We start from the raw sequence: 15,860 nt of genomic DNA, 5'->3' as shown, positions 1-15,860 counted from the left end.
TTATTGACAACAACATTACAAGGACTGCTTTCCAACTCTAAAAGCCACACAGGTGGTATGATCCATCTTGCCTGGATACGCCTTGAGATCTTCTGGAAGTGGCCTGTTGGGGAAAGTCTCCATGAAGTCGCGACTGGACCTGGTGGTCTCGAAGCAGTGCTCCAACAGCTTCTCCACGATCATCTTTGAAGTCAGAGGGTCGTCGACGTCGGCCGTGCGAAGCTTCATCTTGAGGAACTCCTGCATGTACTTGATCTTGCTCTCCTGTGCCTTCTCGGCATCCATGCTCTCCCACGACTCGTGGGGCAATTGGATGTCCTTGGGCTGCACGCCAATGGTCTGTGGGTCGAGGTTGTCGTGCACGCCGTCCGACACCAGGATGATGATGTCGTTCTCCTGGCACGGCAAAAAGTGAAGACAGAGGTTGCGCAGGTCAGGGTGGCCGTTGGCCACGTATGGGCCCAGACGGCCGCCTGGGTCCTTGCAGTCGTCGACACTCTGGCGGTTGCCCTTTGTAATATCGACAAACTTCTTGGTGGCGTGATTGAAGTGGAAGGCTTTGCAGTCGCCAACACTCGCGCAGATGAAGCCCCACTTGGAGGGTGGTGTGTTGTCACGTGGCGAGCCCAACGTCGTCTTGGTCAGGTCCTTCTGCTGGCCAGCGTTAGACACGGGCACTGAGCGCGACAGGGGCGCTGCCTGCTGTCCAGCCACAGTTGAGCTGTCATTGAGCAACTCGACCATCACACCTCCAATGAGCGTGGTGGTACCCGCCTCCCAGATGTCAGTCTTGCCATCAATGATCTTGTTGTGTGCATAGTTAAAGGCTGACAGGATCTGGTTGCCAGCGTCCTGCACGGTCTGGATCTCGGAGGAGAGTGCACGTGAGATGAACTCGACAAACGACGTCGAAGCCTTGAGTGCAGCTTCAGCGGGCCTGATGCCCCAGTTGCAGCCGTCGGCTACAGCGGCAATGACACGGGTGCTCTGCACTTGCACGCAGAAGTGGTCGCAGATGGGATCGCCCTCGCGCTTGGGGTGACCAGGCAGATGCGGGTACGTGGAGATGGTGCGCGCAAAGAAGTGGCTGTTGAAGCATGAGTGGTTGGCTGACTCAAGCTGGTCGTGCGCCGGACCGTTGATCGTAAAGACAAAGTTGTCGTTCTTGGTCTCGGCGATCAGGTACTTGGGGAACTTGTTCTCAACGCAGCCAATGACGACCGGCGCCAGGTCGATGCCCTTGAGCGCGCCCGTTCCAAAGTAGCTGCTGCTGCGCTGTCGCTGCAACGATATCGACTCCTCGGTGGCGGGCACAAACTTTGACGCCACTCCGCTTGGCGCGGTGGTAGCCGCCCCCGCCGCCGCGGGTGTTGCTGCGCCGCCAGTCTTTGTCTTCTTCATCTGCTTCAAGTAGTTTGTCTGTTGATGTGCGAGGCGTAGCTGCTCCAGCAGTCCCGACTCGATCTTCTCAGACACTGCCAGTATCTCATCTACATCTGGTTCACCACCTTGTCCTCCTTGTTGCTGCTGCTGCTGTACTTGTTGATGTGAGTCTGTTGTAGTCGTGGACTTTTTTGCTGTGTGTGCTGCTGGCGCTGCCGATTTGTTGTCTGGCGTGCCAGACGAGGCGACACCACCGTCGCCATTCTGAGCGACGAATGATATAGTAGGGTTCTGTAGCATGGACAGTATCTGATTGTAATGTTGATGTGTAGTGTTGTTATGTGGTGCGGCTATCAAGTTCAACGTCTGGTCCAGCAGTCTAAGACCCAGTAATGTGTTTGGCGACGACGCCTGGTTCTTCTCGCGCAGCAACTTTTGATATACCTTTGTAGCATTCTCAATCGACTTGTGTAGTCTATACATCAGTGCGGGACATGTCAGCCCAAAGTCAGTAAGTACAACATCATTCAATCAACCAATCAATCAGTTGAACATACTTTGCAATTGGATCAGCACTGGCGACATCTTTGTTTGGCGCGTCGTGCTTCAGCTGTGTCCATTGGTTCTCATCGGTTGATCTACGGCCATTGGACTGTTGTTGCTGCTGTTCATTCTGTTTCAAACGAAAGAGTTGATCATCATCTCTGAATGGATGAGGAGCAACATGATCAAACACTCCACGATTCCACAACATCTGACCATACTCTGCTGCCTTTGGTCTAGTCAACTGCATATTAGACACCAACCAATCGACCAATGCCGATGCCTTCAATATATCATCTCCATTCAACTTTGGTACAACACCTGTTGTTTGATCCCTAAGTTTCTTCTCCAACAACTCAACCTTATATATTGATTGATTAGGTTTGATTGATTGAGTGAGTAATCAGGTGAGTGAGTGATGGGCGATTGAGTGATGTACATGACATGACATACCTCTTCTTCTTTTAATACAACGACATCCATATCTTATATGTAATAAATAACTAATCTTATAATATATAAATAATAATAAAGGTGTAATAGAATCAAATCAAACAATGAATGATTGATAAAACAATCATTCTTGATGTGTGTGTGTGAGTGTTTGTTTGATTAGGGTGATCATGAGTGTGGGGTGTGTGTGGGGGTGTGGGGGAATTGATTGATCAGATCGGTGATTGCCTCAAACAGTCGCCCAACCGGCCAGATTCAATAATCATGGAAGGACATCATGTCCAGACAATGAATGGGTGGGCAAGACACATGACCATTCACCATCCATCAATCCAAGTGAATGAATGAATGAATGAAATGAATGAAGTTGAATTGATTAATGCTCATCACGGGTTTAATGTGTGATTGAATGAATGAATGGTTGAAGTATGGAAGGGAATAGTAGTTTACTTCTTCTTCTTCTGGATCTTCTTGGCGTAGAACTCCAACTCCTTACCCTCAAGGACGACACCGTCACACTTGCCAACCTGACCTGGACGCGAGGTGATCTTGGCGTAGAACTTACCCTCGGAGGCGTTGGCCTCGAGAGCGGCCTCGATGCTTCTGGTCTTCATGCGCTTGGCAATCTTTCTCAGGAGCGAAGCGGACTTCTTGGCTGGCTCGACCTTCTCCTCCTCGACCTTCTTGGTGGCCTTCTTCTTGCCGAGGGTGACTCCGTAGTGTTGCTCGTACCACTGTCTGAATGGAGTGCAATCGATCTGGATGATAGATCCCTTGACCAAAGTGTTGGTACGCACCAGATCGTTCGAGGTGGCGTTGTAAACTACATTGACGATACGGCACTTGCGGGTGACTCCTACACAAGTTTGATTGATTGATCAATGATGATGTATCGGTATTAATATCTGTTTGAATGTAGTCGACCTGTATGTTTGATCATCCTCTGTCTATGTCGCCTGCGTTATAATGATTGATCGATAACTCGCTCACTCAATGCTGTCGACTAAACTGTTGCTGCTGTGCTGTTGTGTGACACCCTGTATCCAAACAATGTATAAAGATGTGATGACTTACTCTCGGAGGACCAGGAGAAGTTGCCAGTGTCAAGACGGAGGGCTCTGAACTTGAAGTGACCTCCACGGACTCTGAGGGCTCGAACACGCTTCTCACCAATCTGAGTCTTGGCAGCCTGACGACCCAACTCGTACTTTCTCTTCTTGTAGTTTGGCTTACGAGCAGCGCCAGTGGCTCTGTGCTTGTGCAACGCGTCACGAGAAATACCTGTTTAGTTTGTTGTTGTTGCATGCATAAGAGGTATTAGCGCTACAATCCCTGTTGTGTCTTGTGTATCGCATTCATCCATCTCATCGCCATCCCAACTCATCAGCGTCGCAATGTGGATGGGATGGTGGATTCATAGTCTAGTCTGTAGTTTGATCGATTGATATGTACCCATTGTGAGATGTATATGTGGAGACTGAGAAAAAGGGAGATACCTAAGTCAATCCTACACTACATATCAGCTTGCCTCGCAGGTTGGAAGGTGTGGCTGGGGTGGAAGGCGAGTCCACAGGATGCTGAGTTTCGTCATCCTCTAACACAACAAAAAATAAAATTAATCGTTTTCACACATTCTCCACTCTCTGGTATCGTTACTCAATCCATCAAATTAATAATTGATTGATTGAATGAATGAATAAGGATATATAATATGATATTATATCAATAAATCATGATTATGAAACTATTAGTTCAATATACAACTTGGTTATTAACATCTTAATCTACATTGATTCCAAGATAATGTGATCATAATCAATTAATCCTGGAAATACAACCTGGAATGAAGTAGTGTAGAAGATGGATAGAGGACGACTAACAAGTCAACAAATTGTCTTTTGGTAATCATTTGGGTCAGTCCATCAACTATTCAATCAATCACTAACCATCCATGAACTATTCCAATCAATTAATTAATTAATTAACATTGTTGTTGGAGATTTTTGATTAATATTATACTTTATTCAAAGGGGGGAAGGGAACAACTGAAGGTGTGATTACGGACAGCGTTTACTTCTTGGCAGCAGCAACCTTGGCCTTTGGGGCAGCCTTGGCAGCTGGCTTGGCGGTGGCGGCAGCCTTCTTCTTTTCCTTGATCTCTCTCAAGGCAGCCTCACGCTGAGCAGCACGGAACTCTGGCTTCTGCTCTCTCTTTTGCTTGATGACCTCGAGCGAAGCACCGACGATCGAACGCTCGAACTTCTGGGTCTTCTTGGTCTTCTTCTTGGTGTTGGTCTCAACCGACACAGACTTGTTGATTCTGCGGTAGACAGAGGTCCAGGGGACATCTCTTGGATTGATCTTTCTGAAGAACAACGACTCGTTCTTGGCGTTGATGAACGTGAAGGTCTTTGAGTCGCCACGAACGTACTTGATACCCTTGGCTGGGTAGATCTTGAACTCGGAGAAGTTGCAAATTCCAGTCCTATTCATTCATTCATTCATATCAATTGTGTTAATCTATGTGTTCTGTTGTATCCTGTATCCTGTCCTGTCATGTCTGTCATCCTGTCATCATCATCATCATCATCTTGTCGCTCGTCTTGTATCCACACAGTTAAGCCAATAATTGATCGCCAAAGTGTGTATCCAATATCCACATCCGATGACATGACCTATCTAGCTACATACTTCATTGTTATTGAATCCCCTGTGATGTGAACGAAGCAAACGATGTTGGATGTATCAGATCATTGACACAGTCAAATGTCAGAGTCGCCTGAGGGGATGGTCTGCAGCCCTCGCAGCACCTCTCTTGCCCCCACACAACTTCATTAATCTCTAAAAATTAATTTTAATTCAAAATAATTAACTCTTAACGTTACTAATACCATGAGTCGACTTCCATTTTGCCCGAAAAGGAAACATGTAGATCTAAAAGAAGTAATTGTAAATGATGATGTTGATTCACTTGCATTCATACTTATAACATGATAGGGGTTAATCTACAAACAAAGATAGAATTAACTTTGTGTACAAATATGTGCGTGTGTGTTCCCAAGAATGTCGGAGGTTTGTTGGAGGTTGGTTGCCTGGGAGGGGGGTAATTATCTTGCAATGCAAAGCCACTATCAAAGCAACAACATTACTCAAACAAAACAAAAGGTCACATATTCATTCATTTTGCTCATTTATCTATCTCTATCTTTCAATTATAATAATAATAATCAAACATGGACGACAGTTCAACAACATCAACTACATCTACGACGACAACGACCACTACAACTATGATTACATCAAATAATCTAAGTTCACCTGTAGAGATATTGATTGATCATTGTAGAAGAATACAGGCAGAGACTGATACATTCATACAACAAGTTGATATATATACACATCATTCAGAGTTCAATGACTTGGCAATTGATAACAAGTTCAACTATGCAATCAAACAATATAACACATCAATTGAGATCATTGAGAATATATTGAAGAGTATGTTTGTGTTCAATGATTGAATGATTGAATGAATGAATGAATGGACATCAACTGACACGCCACGACATATACATTAGATGACCCAACATTATGCGATAGATTGGCAGACTTCTTGGAGTATTCGGTTGTGACGAGGAATCAGATTATACAGACAAAGGCAAGCATGTTGGATCAACAATTGGAGAACACTGATTGTGAGGCATTGTTGTCATTGTCTCGTGTGACTGTGTATAGATGGAGGGTACATCATGACCTTTTGAAACAAACACATGACTATGAACAGAGTGTAGAGAGACAGACTGTTGGAGTGGGCGAGCTACATCTCCTGCGAGCATCAGACCTGTTGCATATACTAGAGTTGAAAGTGACCTCACCATCTGACTTGGTCATCGACACAACAACAACAACAATTGGAATCAGTCATGATGATGGGATCAATCTCAATCGATCACTGGATCATTTGATAACAATTGATACTGATACGAATCGAGAGGTTGACATCCGATTCCCATTGGCACGCGAGACACCCATATTCCTTGTGGCACGTGGCAACTATATATTACAACTGGAGGATTATTATTATGGAGTAATGTTGCCCTTTGACATTCCCGATGTATATATCAATCTATTCGAGTCAAAGTTAAACAATATATGTTGTTTCGGTGTATTACATCAACAACAACAACTACTTCAGCAACAACAACAACAAGATGAGGCACCCACGACAGCACTTGATGGCAACATCAATCAAACAACCGATCAAACATCATCTGACTCACTGAGTAGCAACAACACCAACACCTGCCCAAGCTTTGCAGTGCGCTCAATGAAGTCAATGTCAACAAGCATTGACAATGGCGGACAGAATTTAACGAATGGAATAATGGCAGCGTCATCGATGATATCTCTTGGATTACGCGGAGGTGGATTCTACCTCAAGTCAACACTGGCAAGGAACAACTCGCCAACAGTCGTCTCACCAATGGTCGCGGGCACCATTGGATATATTCGCTCGGCCACGCCATACGCATCAAAGGGCTCATCCTACCTAATCACTAAGCTGTCCGAGGTGGTCGAGGTTGTTGGCACAGGAATATACAGTGGCATCAAGACTTTGATGCCAGCTGGCGGCGAGGGCGGTCCAAGCCCGACAATGGAGGCGGCCACACAGTTGGGAGCAACATCAATCAAGGCCATATCATCAATATCCAGTGCACTGTCCGAGGGATTGTCGACCATTGTCGAAGAGGCCACCGGTACAACCGTGGACGTGGTACAACATCGTTATGGCAAACACATGGCCAATCTAACACACGACACACTCAACATCAGCAAGGACGTCGTAAACACTGCACTCAATCTACAAATGGGCAGTGCCAAGGCATTCGCCATCAAGGCTCTGACTGAGGGTGGCGGCAAAATCGCAGCCGCGCAGTCCGCCTCCTCCTCTTCCTCCCCAGTCTCAGTCTCAGCCTCAGAGAATAGTAATGATGGTGGTAATGATGATCAGGACCTTAAGAGGCTACAAGATCAAGTGGCTGCTGATTAGAATATATTGTAATAACATCAAACTTGTAATAAAGTGAATGCATTGGCATTATGGGACATGTTTCCAAACTTCAAAAATCTGATGGTCCTGTGGACGCGACTCGACTTGAACAGGGTCAGATCAGAGTTCATTCAAGGGATTGTTACAACAACACAACAGAGAAGAAGAAAGATGAATGGTCTATTGACACTGAAAGGTGGCAGAGCACTATGTACATCAGTCACTTCATTCATATCACATCATCATCATCATCATAACTACATACATCTTTGTACACAACAACTACGCATACGACATAATAGTAGTAGTAGCAGTAGCAGTAATATATTATATACACAGTCATTACATAACAATAGTAGTAGTCGGAGGTACTCCACATCAACGACGACAACTACGACAACAACGACGAATACACAAGATACAACAACGACAGAAGAACAGTTTCCAAACAAGTCAGGATCGATAAATAGTAATAGTACATCTAGTGCGCTCGATGCATCATTTAGCATGGATGCTATTGAGGAGCAATTGGAAGAGTTGACTGAAGAGACTGAAGCGATCAACCAACTGGCAGCTGAGGCATCACCCTTTGACAACATGACCGAGGATCAACTACAAGATCACTTTAGCAACACCTTTACAATCAATAGCAAGGTCGACTGGAGCATGTAAGATATGATATCAAGTGGCTGGGATACTCGTGAATCACTCACTCACTCAATCAATCACTCAATCAATCAATCACATCGATAAATGAATGAATGAAGAGTTGGACAGGAGATCACAAAGCCTCACTACCATCAGTATAACGTTATGAATAGTGTTTTGAAGTGGATCACATCGATGAACTGTCTTGAAGTACCAATATATAATGTGTTCTTGGCGTACTTTAAGAGATATATGCACTCCAATGACTTTGCTCAACTGCTCAAGTACATGCGCAAGGCTAATTTGGAGATGAATGTCGACACGTTCAACTTGGCGATTGGCATGAACATCAGTCTGGGCCGCACTCGCGAGGTCTACCAGTTATACCGCGAGATGAATCAGACGGGCGTGGCGGCCAACATCGACACCTACTTTGATCTGATCCGCTGCTACAGCAAGACCCTGACGACGGTCAATCAGCTGATCGGCGATATGCAGAGCAAGGGCATTGCGCGCAACGAGAAGATCAACGCGCTTCTCATCGGAATCTTCCTGTCACACGAGGACACGTTCCAGACGGCCTTCTCGCACTACGACGAGATAGTGCGCGACTTGGGCACGCCATCGGCACTCACCTACAACAGTCTGTTTGTGGGACTGGCCAATAGCGGGCGCTTCGACCTGCTCAGACAGTTCTGGCGCCAGATGAATCAGCTGGGCGTCACGCCGTACGAGGAGACGGTCTCGCGCATCATCGAGATATACTCGGACAAGCGCGACCTCAAGGCCGCCATCGACTTCTATCTCTACGCCGTGCGCGACTACACCTCGTTCAAGAAATCGCCCAAGATCCTGGGCGCGCTGCTGCGCGTGCTGATCGTGGGCAAGCGTTTCGACCAGCTGTCCAACATGCTGGACTACCTCGAGAACAACAACATCTACACGCTCGAGATGTACAACATTGCGCTGAACCTGTTCTCCAAGTTCCGCAACCCGCAGGTGTGTCAGCGTCTCTACGAGAACCTGCTCAAGAGCGGCATGACGCCAAATGCCGCCACGTACTCGCCATTGGTGCATATGGCCATCTACTCGGGCAACGTGGCCGACTGCCACCACTGGATGGAGAAGATGCGCACCAACGGCATCCTGCCGCAGGTCGAGGTCTTTAGCAACGTGCTGCGCTTCTACCTCACGCACGGCGCCGTCGAGCATGTCAAGGTGCTGATCAACGAGATCATCAACAACAACCTGCTGACGGCATCGTCGTACGCCTCGATCCTGGTCTTTAACCAGATGATGAACCTGCAGGCGGGCTACTACCGCCACAAGCTGCAATCGCAGGACACTCGCTTCCGCGAGATTACATACGACCAGATCATCGAGATCTACCTGTTCTTTGACAACTATGAGCGCGCGCTCGAGTGGTTCGAGCAGCGTCTCAGCATGGCCAAGATGCAGCGCGGCCGCACGCTCACGCTCTCCTACCCGCTGCTCCTGTTCATCACATACCATACGATCAGAGGCGAGACCAACATTGCGCAGTACTGGGAGAACATGATGGTGCAACACAAGGTGTACCCAGACAACGAGTCGCGCATCAAGATTCACCACCACTTCAAGAAGTTCTATAGCAGCGGCAATCGAGACAACTCGGGCGAGCAGGGCAGTCGCAAGGAGAAGATCACCATGGACCGCCTCATCCAGCTCAATCGCCAGAAGCAGCAACCACAGCCCGACCCGGCGCAGGCGGAGAAGCAACGCGAGGAGGAGGAGCAGAAGAAGCGCGAGCGACAGGAGCGCGACGAGCAGAGCGATGACATCGACGTCAAGGACTACGTGGTTCAGAAGCAAAAGGCGAGCTCGTTCAAGGACATCATCAAGGAGTCGCCCATCTCGTTCCGCATGCGCATGACCACGTTGGTGGACCGCAAGTTATTCAAGCAGGCGATGCAGGAGCTGGACGCCATGGGAGGCCAGCGGCTTCCCCGTGGACAGCAGTACGTACTCCTATCTGACCAAGAAGCTGGCGGACGCCAAGGACCACGTCAACGCCCCGATATACTATGAGCGCCTGCTAAAGATCGGCTTTACCACGACGCCGGCGCTCTGCTACAGCATCCTAGAGTTGAACTTTAGCCTGGGCACGGCCAAGTTCCAGGCGTTCGTCGACCACATGCGCCAACAACCCTATGTGCCTTCAATCTTTGAGGGCATGTATCTCTCAGTGATGGCCAAGTTCAATGTGGTGCGCTGCATCACCGAGATCATGAACCATCCAGGCGACGCCACGATCTACACCAACTCTAGCTCGATCCGCAACTCGCTCATCTATGGCCTGACGCACCGCGGCGAGCTGGAGCTGGCGCAGAGTGTGGTCCGCTCCATCGTGCTGTGCAACTCGTCATTGTCCATCAACTCGATCCAATTCTTCCTCAAGACCTACCTGGAGCGCAACGAAGTGCCCGCCATCGCCGAGGATCTGTACAGATACTATCACTCGACCAGCATGCGCATCCCCGACAACCTCGTCAATATCCAGATACTGGGTCTGATCAAGGAGGGCTCGTACGAGTCTGCGCTCGGCCTGCTGCGCGAGGCGCAACAGAAGGAAATGGTCAACCGACACACGATACCGCTGGCCATGGAGATATACGCGAACCGATTCCCCATGCCACCTAGCATCAACCTGACCATGTGGCTCAGCATCAAGAAGATGTGCATCAAGAACGGCATCTCGACGGCCATCTTCTACACCGAGCTGTTCAAGTGTCTGAAGCGCGCCAACATGGACAGCATCATCATCAAGTACGCGACGCAGCCCAACTTCTTCACGTCGCAGCAGCTCGAGACGCTCAAGATCGCCCTGTCCTGCTGCCATAACGACAAGGAGGTTATCCGTATATTTAAGATGGCCAATTCGTCCAGGCTACAGATGGACAATGAGGTTGAGGCCATTGTCACCGAGGCCAACAAGACAGTGAACGATCATAATGTCCTCAAGTGTAAGTTCAAGACCACGTTGCAAGCCGAGCCCAAGCCATTGCCCACCGAAATAAAGAACTTTATCAAGGAGAGGATGTCCCTGTCCGTCGAGGACAGTGACACATCCGATCTTCAGCTTCAGGCCTAAGTGCTGAGGCCTTTGGAAACAATACCATCGTCCGTGTATCACTCAATCATTCATTCATTCTAAGAATGATCAATCAATCAAAGTGTGAATCAGTGAGGGAGTGAACGCGACAAAGACAACTTCATTGACCCACGTACTCACTCATTCATTCATTCTCTTTCATAAACTCGCATGGATCAACAGCAACAAATACAAAATCATCAACAAGCGATCAGTCAGATCGAGAAGGCATGCAATGAACTGCAGTCGCATGTGCAGGAGGCACGCACTCAGGCAGAGCAGTTCATCATCCGCTTCAATCAGATGAAGAACCCTTATGATCTGTGCATTGCTGTGCTCGCGCATTCAACCTCGCCGCTGGCACACTTCTACACGCTGTCCACTATAAGAGACGCGGTGATACGCGAGTGGGCTGCACTCGATTCACAGACACGATGGATGATCGTCGGCCAACTCATGGGCTATGTCATGTCGCGCTTTGGTATGCCGACGTCGACCAAGAACCAGAGCTACAACACGCTGGCCGTCGTGTGCAAGCGTGCGTGGCTCGACGACGAAACCTATCTCGACGCGAACAAGCCCATCCGCGAGATCGTCACAGATCACATGATGTCGCTGCTGTCGTCCACCGACTCAAAGTGTCTCGAGGTGGGCATTGGCGTGCTCTCGTCAATGATGGTGGAGTTCTCCTCGTCACCCAAGTCATCACAGATGCAGCAGACATGGGACGTTCATCAGAAGTGTCTGGTATCATTCCAATACAGCTTCCTGCAGCCCATCTTCCACAACATCGTGGCGGTGCTCGTCAACTTCAAGTCGATGATCGAAAAGCAACAGCATCTCTCTGACGAATCCGTGCACCTCATTCACAAGTCGCTCATGCTCTTTGGGGACGTGCTCGAGTGGCGCTTCGTGGACAGAGACTCATCGGCGCTCGCTTTCATCTCTGACTTCAACAGGTCTCACGATCAGCTTCGCCCACCCGAGACTTGGGCATCAGTGTTCGACTCGCCAGTACTCTTCAGCCTCGTGTTCGACTTGTACCCACATGTCAAGTCGCATCGCGAGATATCACATACGCTGCGCGTCGCCATGACTCGCCTGGCCAGCCTCAACGGTCCGTTGATCAAGAACAACGAAAGGTGCACGACATACCTCAGCACTCTGCTGAGTTGCGTCACGCCGCTGCTGCACCTCTCCGTCGAGTCGATGCACGGCAACAACTGGAGCGAGGTAGAGGATCTCTCGAACCTGCTGCAGTGTCTGTGCAGCAACTTCAAGTTCCAGGTCATTGCCCAGATTCCATTTGAGCAGTCGTCCGCCTTCCTCGAGAACCTCACCAAGTACACACTGTCCTCATTGCGATTCATGAAGGCGACCATCGAGAGCGGTGAGGACGACCTCGAGAACGAGCTGGAGAATGAGTTCTTTGGACTCTTGGTTCGGGCTTGGGTTGGTCTGCTGGCCGATGCCGAGACACTCATCATGCAAAAGAAGAATGTCCTCTTGGAGGACTTTGACAAGCTCTACGCCGTTCTCAAGAAGTGCTCAGAGCACATCTATCACTCATACGTCAAGACAAGGATCGAGCTGTCCCTGATCGAACTACAACAAGATGACTCTGCAGCTGACAATGGTAAGTACCTCGAATGTCCATTGTGCCCTCACACTCACTCATTCAATCAATCAATCAAACAAACAGAGTTGGAGGAGGACAAGAACAAGTATAATGAACAGCTCAAGTTGATCGCATATGTTGGAAGGATTAGTGCTGGAAGCTCAATGGATTTACTTAGGAATGAGGTCAATAATACGATTGAGCAGTTAAAGAAGAATGGAGATCATAGGTCATTCGAAACACTTCATTGGTTAATATTGCTGTCTGGTCACCTGCTCTTTGACTCAGACGAGCAGAGCATCTCAGCCATCCCCATCGAGGTCGAGAAGTTCTCATTCGAGCAACATCAACATGGCCATCCCACAGACTCAATCATCGAACTGACAAACGCCATCATACGCTACGCGCTCGAGTTTGAGGTGCAGGTGCTTCAGCACTACAAGAGCACCGATCGTCTCTCACCACTCATTGCAGAGACCTCCATGTGGTTCTTGGCTCATTGGTCCCTGGTCTATCTCATGCCATCATCCGACATCAACATCCATCTCAGCCCCAAGCTGGCTGAGGCCTACTGCCAGGAGCAGTCAGTGATTGGCATCACACATCACCTGTTGATGAAGATAATGATCAACTTCCAGTTCTGGTCGGGCGAGCACGATGTCATGCGCGAGACCTGCGAGCTCTTCAAGAACCTCTGTCTCAACACCCACGCGGTCAAGTATCTCGTGCAGTCGAGCTACTGGGGCGACCTCTTCTTCCTCAGGTCGGGCGTAGACAAGCTGGCACCCTTCATTCAGGAGCGCCTGTTTGAGGGCTTCACCAGAGTGGTCTACAAAATCAATGGACCAGAGCAACAGGCCTACTTTGGTCATCTGTCAAAGATGGTGTCGGAGCCCCTGGACAAGCTGTTCCAGCGCACTGACTTTGCACAGATAGCGCACGATCCATCCATCAAGGAGAACCTATACATACTATTGGAGCGACTGCGAGGTATTGTGCGTGTGCCCGAATCAGTCTTTGACCAAGAGGATGCGCAGCCCAATCAACTACTCGCATTCGAACTGATGCTCAAGTACTCCAAGTCACTGGTCTCACTCATCCCATTGTACAGCCACAATCAAGACATGGTCATTCTCATTCTCAGAATATTCAAGAGTCTTGTAGGACATCAAGAGTTGATCGATGGTATGTTCCCAGTCCCATCCACTCTCACTGGAATTATTCCAATCATACTAACTCAATCATTGGATCAATCAAACAGAGGAGAGATCAAAGATAATCTTACAGGCGATGGTGGAACTGTTCCAGACAGTGGTCAAACAGACAATGAGTGTAACAAACAAGAGCAATATTGATAACAAAGAACAATATGATAAGATCAGAATGTTGCTCAGCATAATGAATAATCTAGTGACCATACAACAGAGAGGATCATCGACAGTGATCACCGATCTAGTGACACACGCAGCGTTCTGTGGCGTCTCTGTCACTGTACCATGTATCACCAGCCATGGACTGTTGCAATACTCCAAGCTTGCCAACCGTCTATTCTCCATCATCTACCACCTCTACTCCTCAGACTCTATCGAGCTCTCTCAATTCCCACCCGACATCTCCAACACCCTCATGTCACTCATTGAGAATGGTATCACACAGTATGTATTCATTCAATCAATCAATATCCAGTCCAGTCCACTTACCATGTCGCGCCAAAATCACACTTAGCTACGACTCTGAGATTGCCAAGAACTCTTTGGATTCAATCACAGCAATTTCCCAATACTTGGCGGGCATGAAGGAGAAGAACATCAATGTGGATATGACCGTTGTGACTAGATTGATTGGCGCCATGATCAACTTCTTATTGATGCACGAGTTCAATATGGATGAGTTGTTGTACTCTGCCTCCAACGACCTTTGTAGAGCTGATCGCTCTTCATCCAGAGGGACTGACTTCCAAGGTTGGCGAGCTCATCCAACTCCAAGATCCATCGATTCAAGGACGTATCCGTGGACACGTTGAGCTCCTTTTGCAATCATTCGATCCATCCAGTCGCAGATCCAAGGACAACTTCCTCCCAGCGCTCAAGATCTTCCTTGGCAACGTCCGTCCCCTGCTCAAGAAGAGATAATGATAATAATAAACTCCGCGAGTTCTTTGATATTACTTTATATATACACATGGAATGAGTGATTGATTGATTGATCACTTCTTGGGAGGGTTGGTCCGCAGCTCATTTGCGAGCCAGTCAAAGCCTTCGTAGACACCCTCGAGGGTCAGTGCAACGATGGACTGACAGTACCATCTCCTGTTTCTTAATATGTAGTTCAAGGATAGTTTGTCGGTGATCTCTGCCATTGTCAATGAATGAGGTAGGTCTTGCTTGTTACAAAGTATCAGGAATGGTACATCTATCAACTCTGTGGCCAAAGACAGACGTTCCAACTGTTCCTTTACATCTGGTAAACGTTCAACATCACATGAATCCAACACCAATATTATACCAGTTGTAGTAGGATAGTAATGAATTGCCAATGCTCTGATCCTATCTTGTCCACAAAGGTCCTATGTATTGGATATTGGTCAGTCAATACAACAAACAAGTTAAATGATAAATCGCTTGCGAACAACATACCCAAACATCGAATGATATATTCTTGTATTTGATTGTCTCAACATTGAAGCCAATTGTTGGGATTGTTGTAACGACCTCACCTAGCTTCATGCGATATAGTAATGTTGTCTTTCCAGCAGCATCAAGTCCAACCATCAATATCTTGTGTTGTACATGAGAATCGAACAGACTCCATATTCTTGCTATGATGTTACCCATGTTGATTGTTTGATTGTGTGATTCGTTTATGTTTATGTTGTAATGAACTCGATCTCATTGTTGCATATTATAGTCGTTGTTGTACAACAACCATTTATACATCGATGTTGAACAATGTCGTGGTAGTGTCGACTTGAGAATGACCACGAAGCGGGTTTGACAAGGTTTGTTGAGTGCACAGTACCTCATGTTGTCCACCAC

The 15,860-nt window shown here is 47.9% G+C and overlaps 6 protein-coding genes across 6 annotated transcripts; 2 read left to right on the top strand and 4 right to left on the bottom strand.

Annotated features, from left to right (window-relative positions):
* Positions 1-15: 15 nt before the first annotated feature.
* On the bottom strand, positions 16-2,409 carry SAMD00019534_005360 (hypothetical protein; the record flags this gene model as incomplete). The annotated part of the gene is made up of 3 exons (XM_012903969.1): positions 16-1,858; positions 1,941-2,287; positions 2,380-2,409. The coding sequence occupies 3 exons, from the start codon at positions 2,407-2,409 to the stop codon at positions 16-18; spliced, it is 2,220 nt and encodes a 739-aa protein (XP_012759423.1).
* Positions 2,410-2,828: 419 nt separating this feature from the next.
* SAMD00019534_005350 (hypothetical protein) lies at positions 2,829-3,835 on the bottom strand (the record flags this gene model as incomplete). The annotated part of the gene is made up of 3 exons (XM_012903968.1): positions 2,829-3,235; positions 3,454-3,660; positions 3,832-3,835. Coding segments are annotated over 3 exons (618 nt in total), but the record flags the coding sequence as incomplete, so codon positions are not given.
* Positions 3,836-4,452: 617 nt separating this feature from the next.
* SAMD00019534_005340 (hypothetical protein) lies at positions 4,453-5,075 on the bottom strand (the record flags this gene model as incomplete). Its single annotated transcript, XM_012903967.1, has 2 exons — positions 4,453-4,864; positions 5,071-5,075. Coding segments are annotated over 2 exons (417 nt in total), but the record flags the coding sequence as incomplete, so codon positions are not given.
* Positions 5,076-5,669: 594 nt separating this feature from the next.
* On the top strand, positions 5,670-7,429 carry SAMD00019534_005330 (hypothetical protein; the record flags this gene model as incomplete). The annotated part of the gene is made up of 3 exons (XM_012903966.1): positions 5,670-5,877; positions 5,958-6,493; positions 6,575-7,429. 3 exons carry the CDS (start codon positions 5,670-5,672, stop codon positions 7,427-7,429), a joined length of 1,599 nt encoding a protein of 532 aa, XP_012759420.1.
* A 507-nt stretch (positions 7,430-7,936) lies between these two features.
* SAMD00019534_005320 (hypothetical protein) lies at positions 7,937-11,207 on the top strand (the record flags this gene model as incomplete). Its single annotated transcript, XM_012903965.1, has 3 exons — positions 7,937-8,097; positions 8,197-10,074; positions 10,193-11,207. The coding sequence occupies 3 exons, from the start codon at positions 7,937-7,939 to the stop codon at positions 11,205-11,207; spliced, it is 3,054 nt and encodes a 1,017-aa protein (XP_012759419.1).
* Positions 11,208-15,037: 3,830 nt separating this feature from the next.
* On the bottom strand, positions 15,038-15,659 carry SAMD00019534_005310 (hypothetical protein; the record flags this gene model as incomplete). The annotated part of the gene is made up of 2 exons (XM_012903964.1): positions 15,038-15,391; positions 15,462-15,659. Coding segments are annotated over 2 exons (552 nt in total), but the record flags the coding sequence as incomplete, so codon positions are not given.
* Between the last annotated feature and the right edge of the window lie 201 nt (positions 15,660-15,860).

Source organism: Acytostelium subglobosum, assembly GCF_000787575.1.
Source record: "Acytostelium subglobosum LB1 DNA, scaffold: scaffold1, whole genome shotgun sequence".
NCBI classification, from domain to species: Eukaryota; Evosea; class Eumycetozoa; order Acytosteliales; family Acytosteliaceae; genus Acytostelium; species Acytostelium subglobosum.
This window is presented reverse-complemented; position numbering and strand designations above follow the sequence as displayed.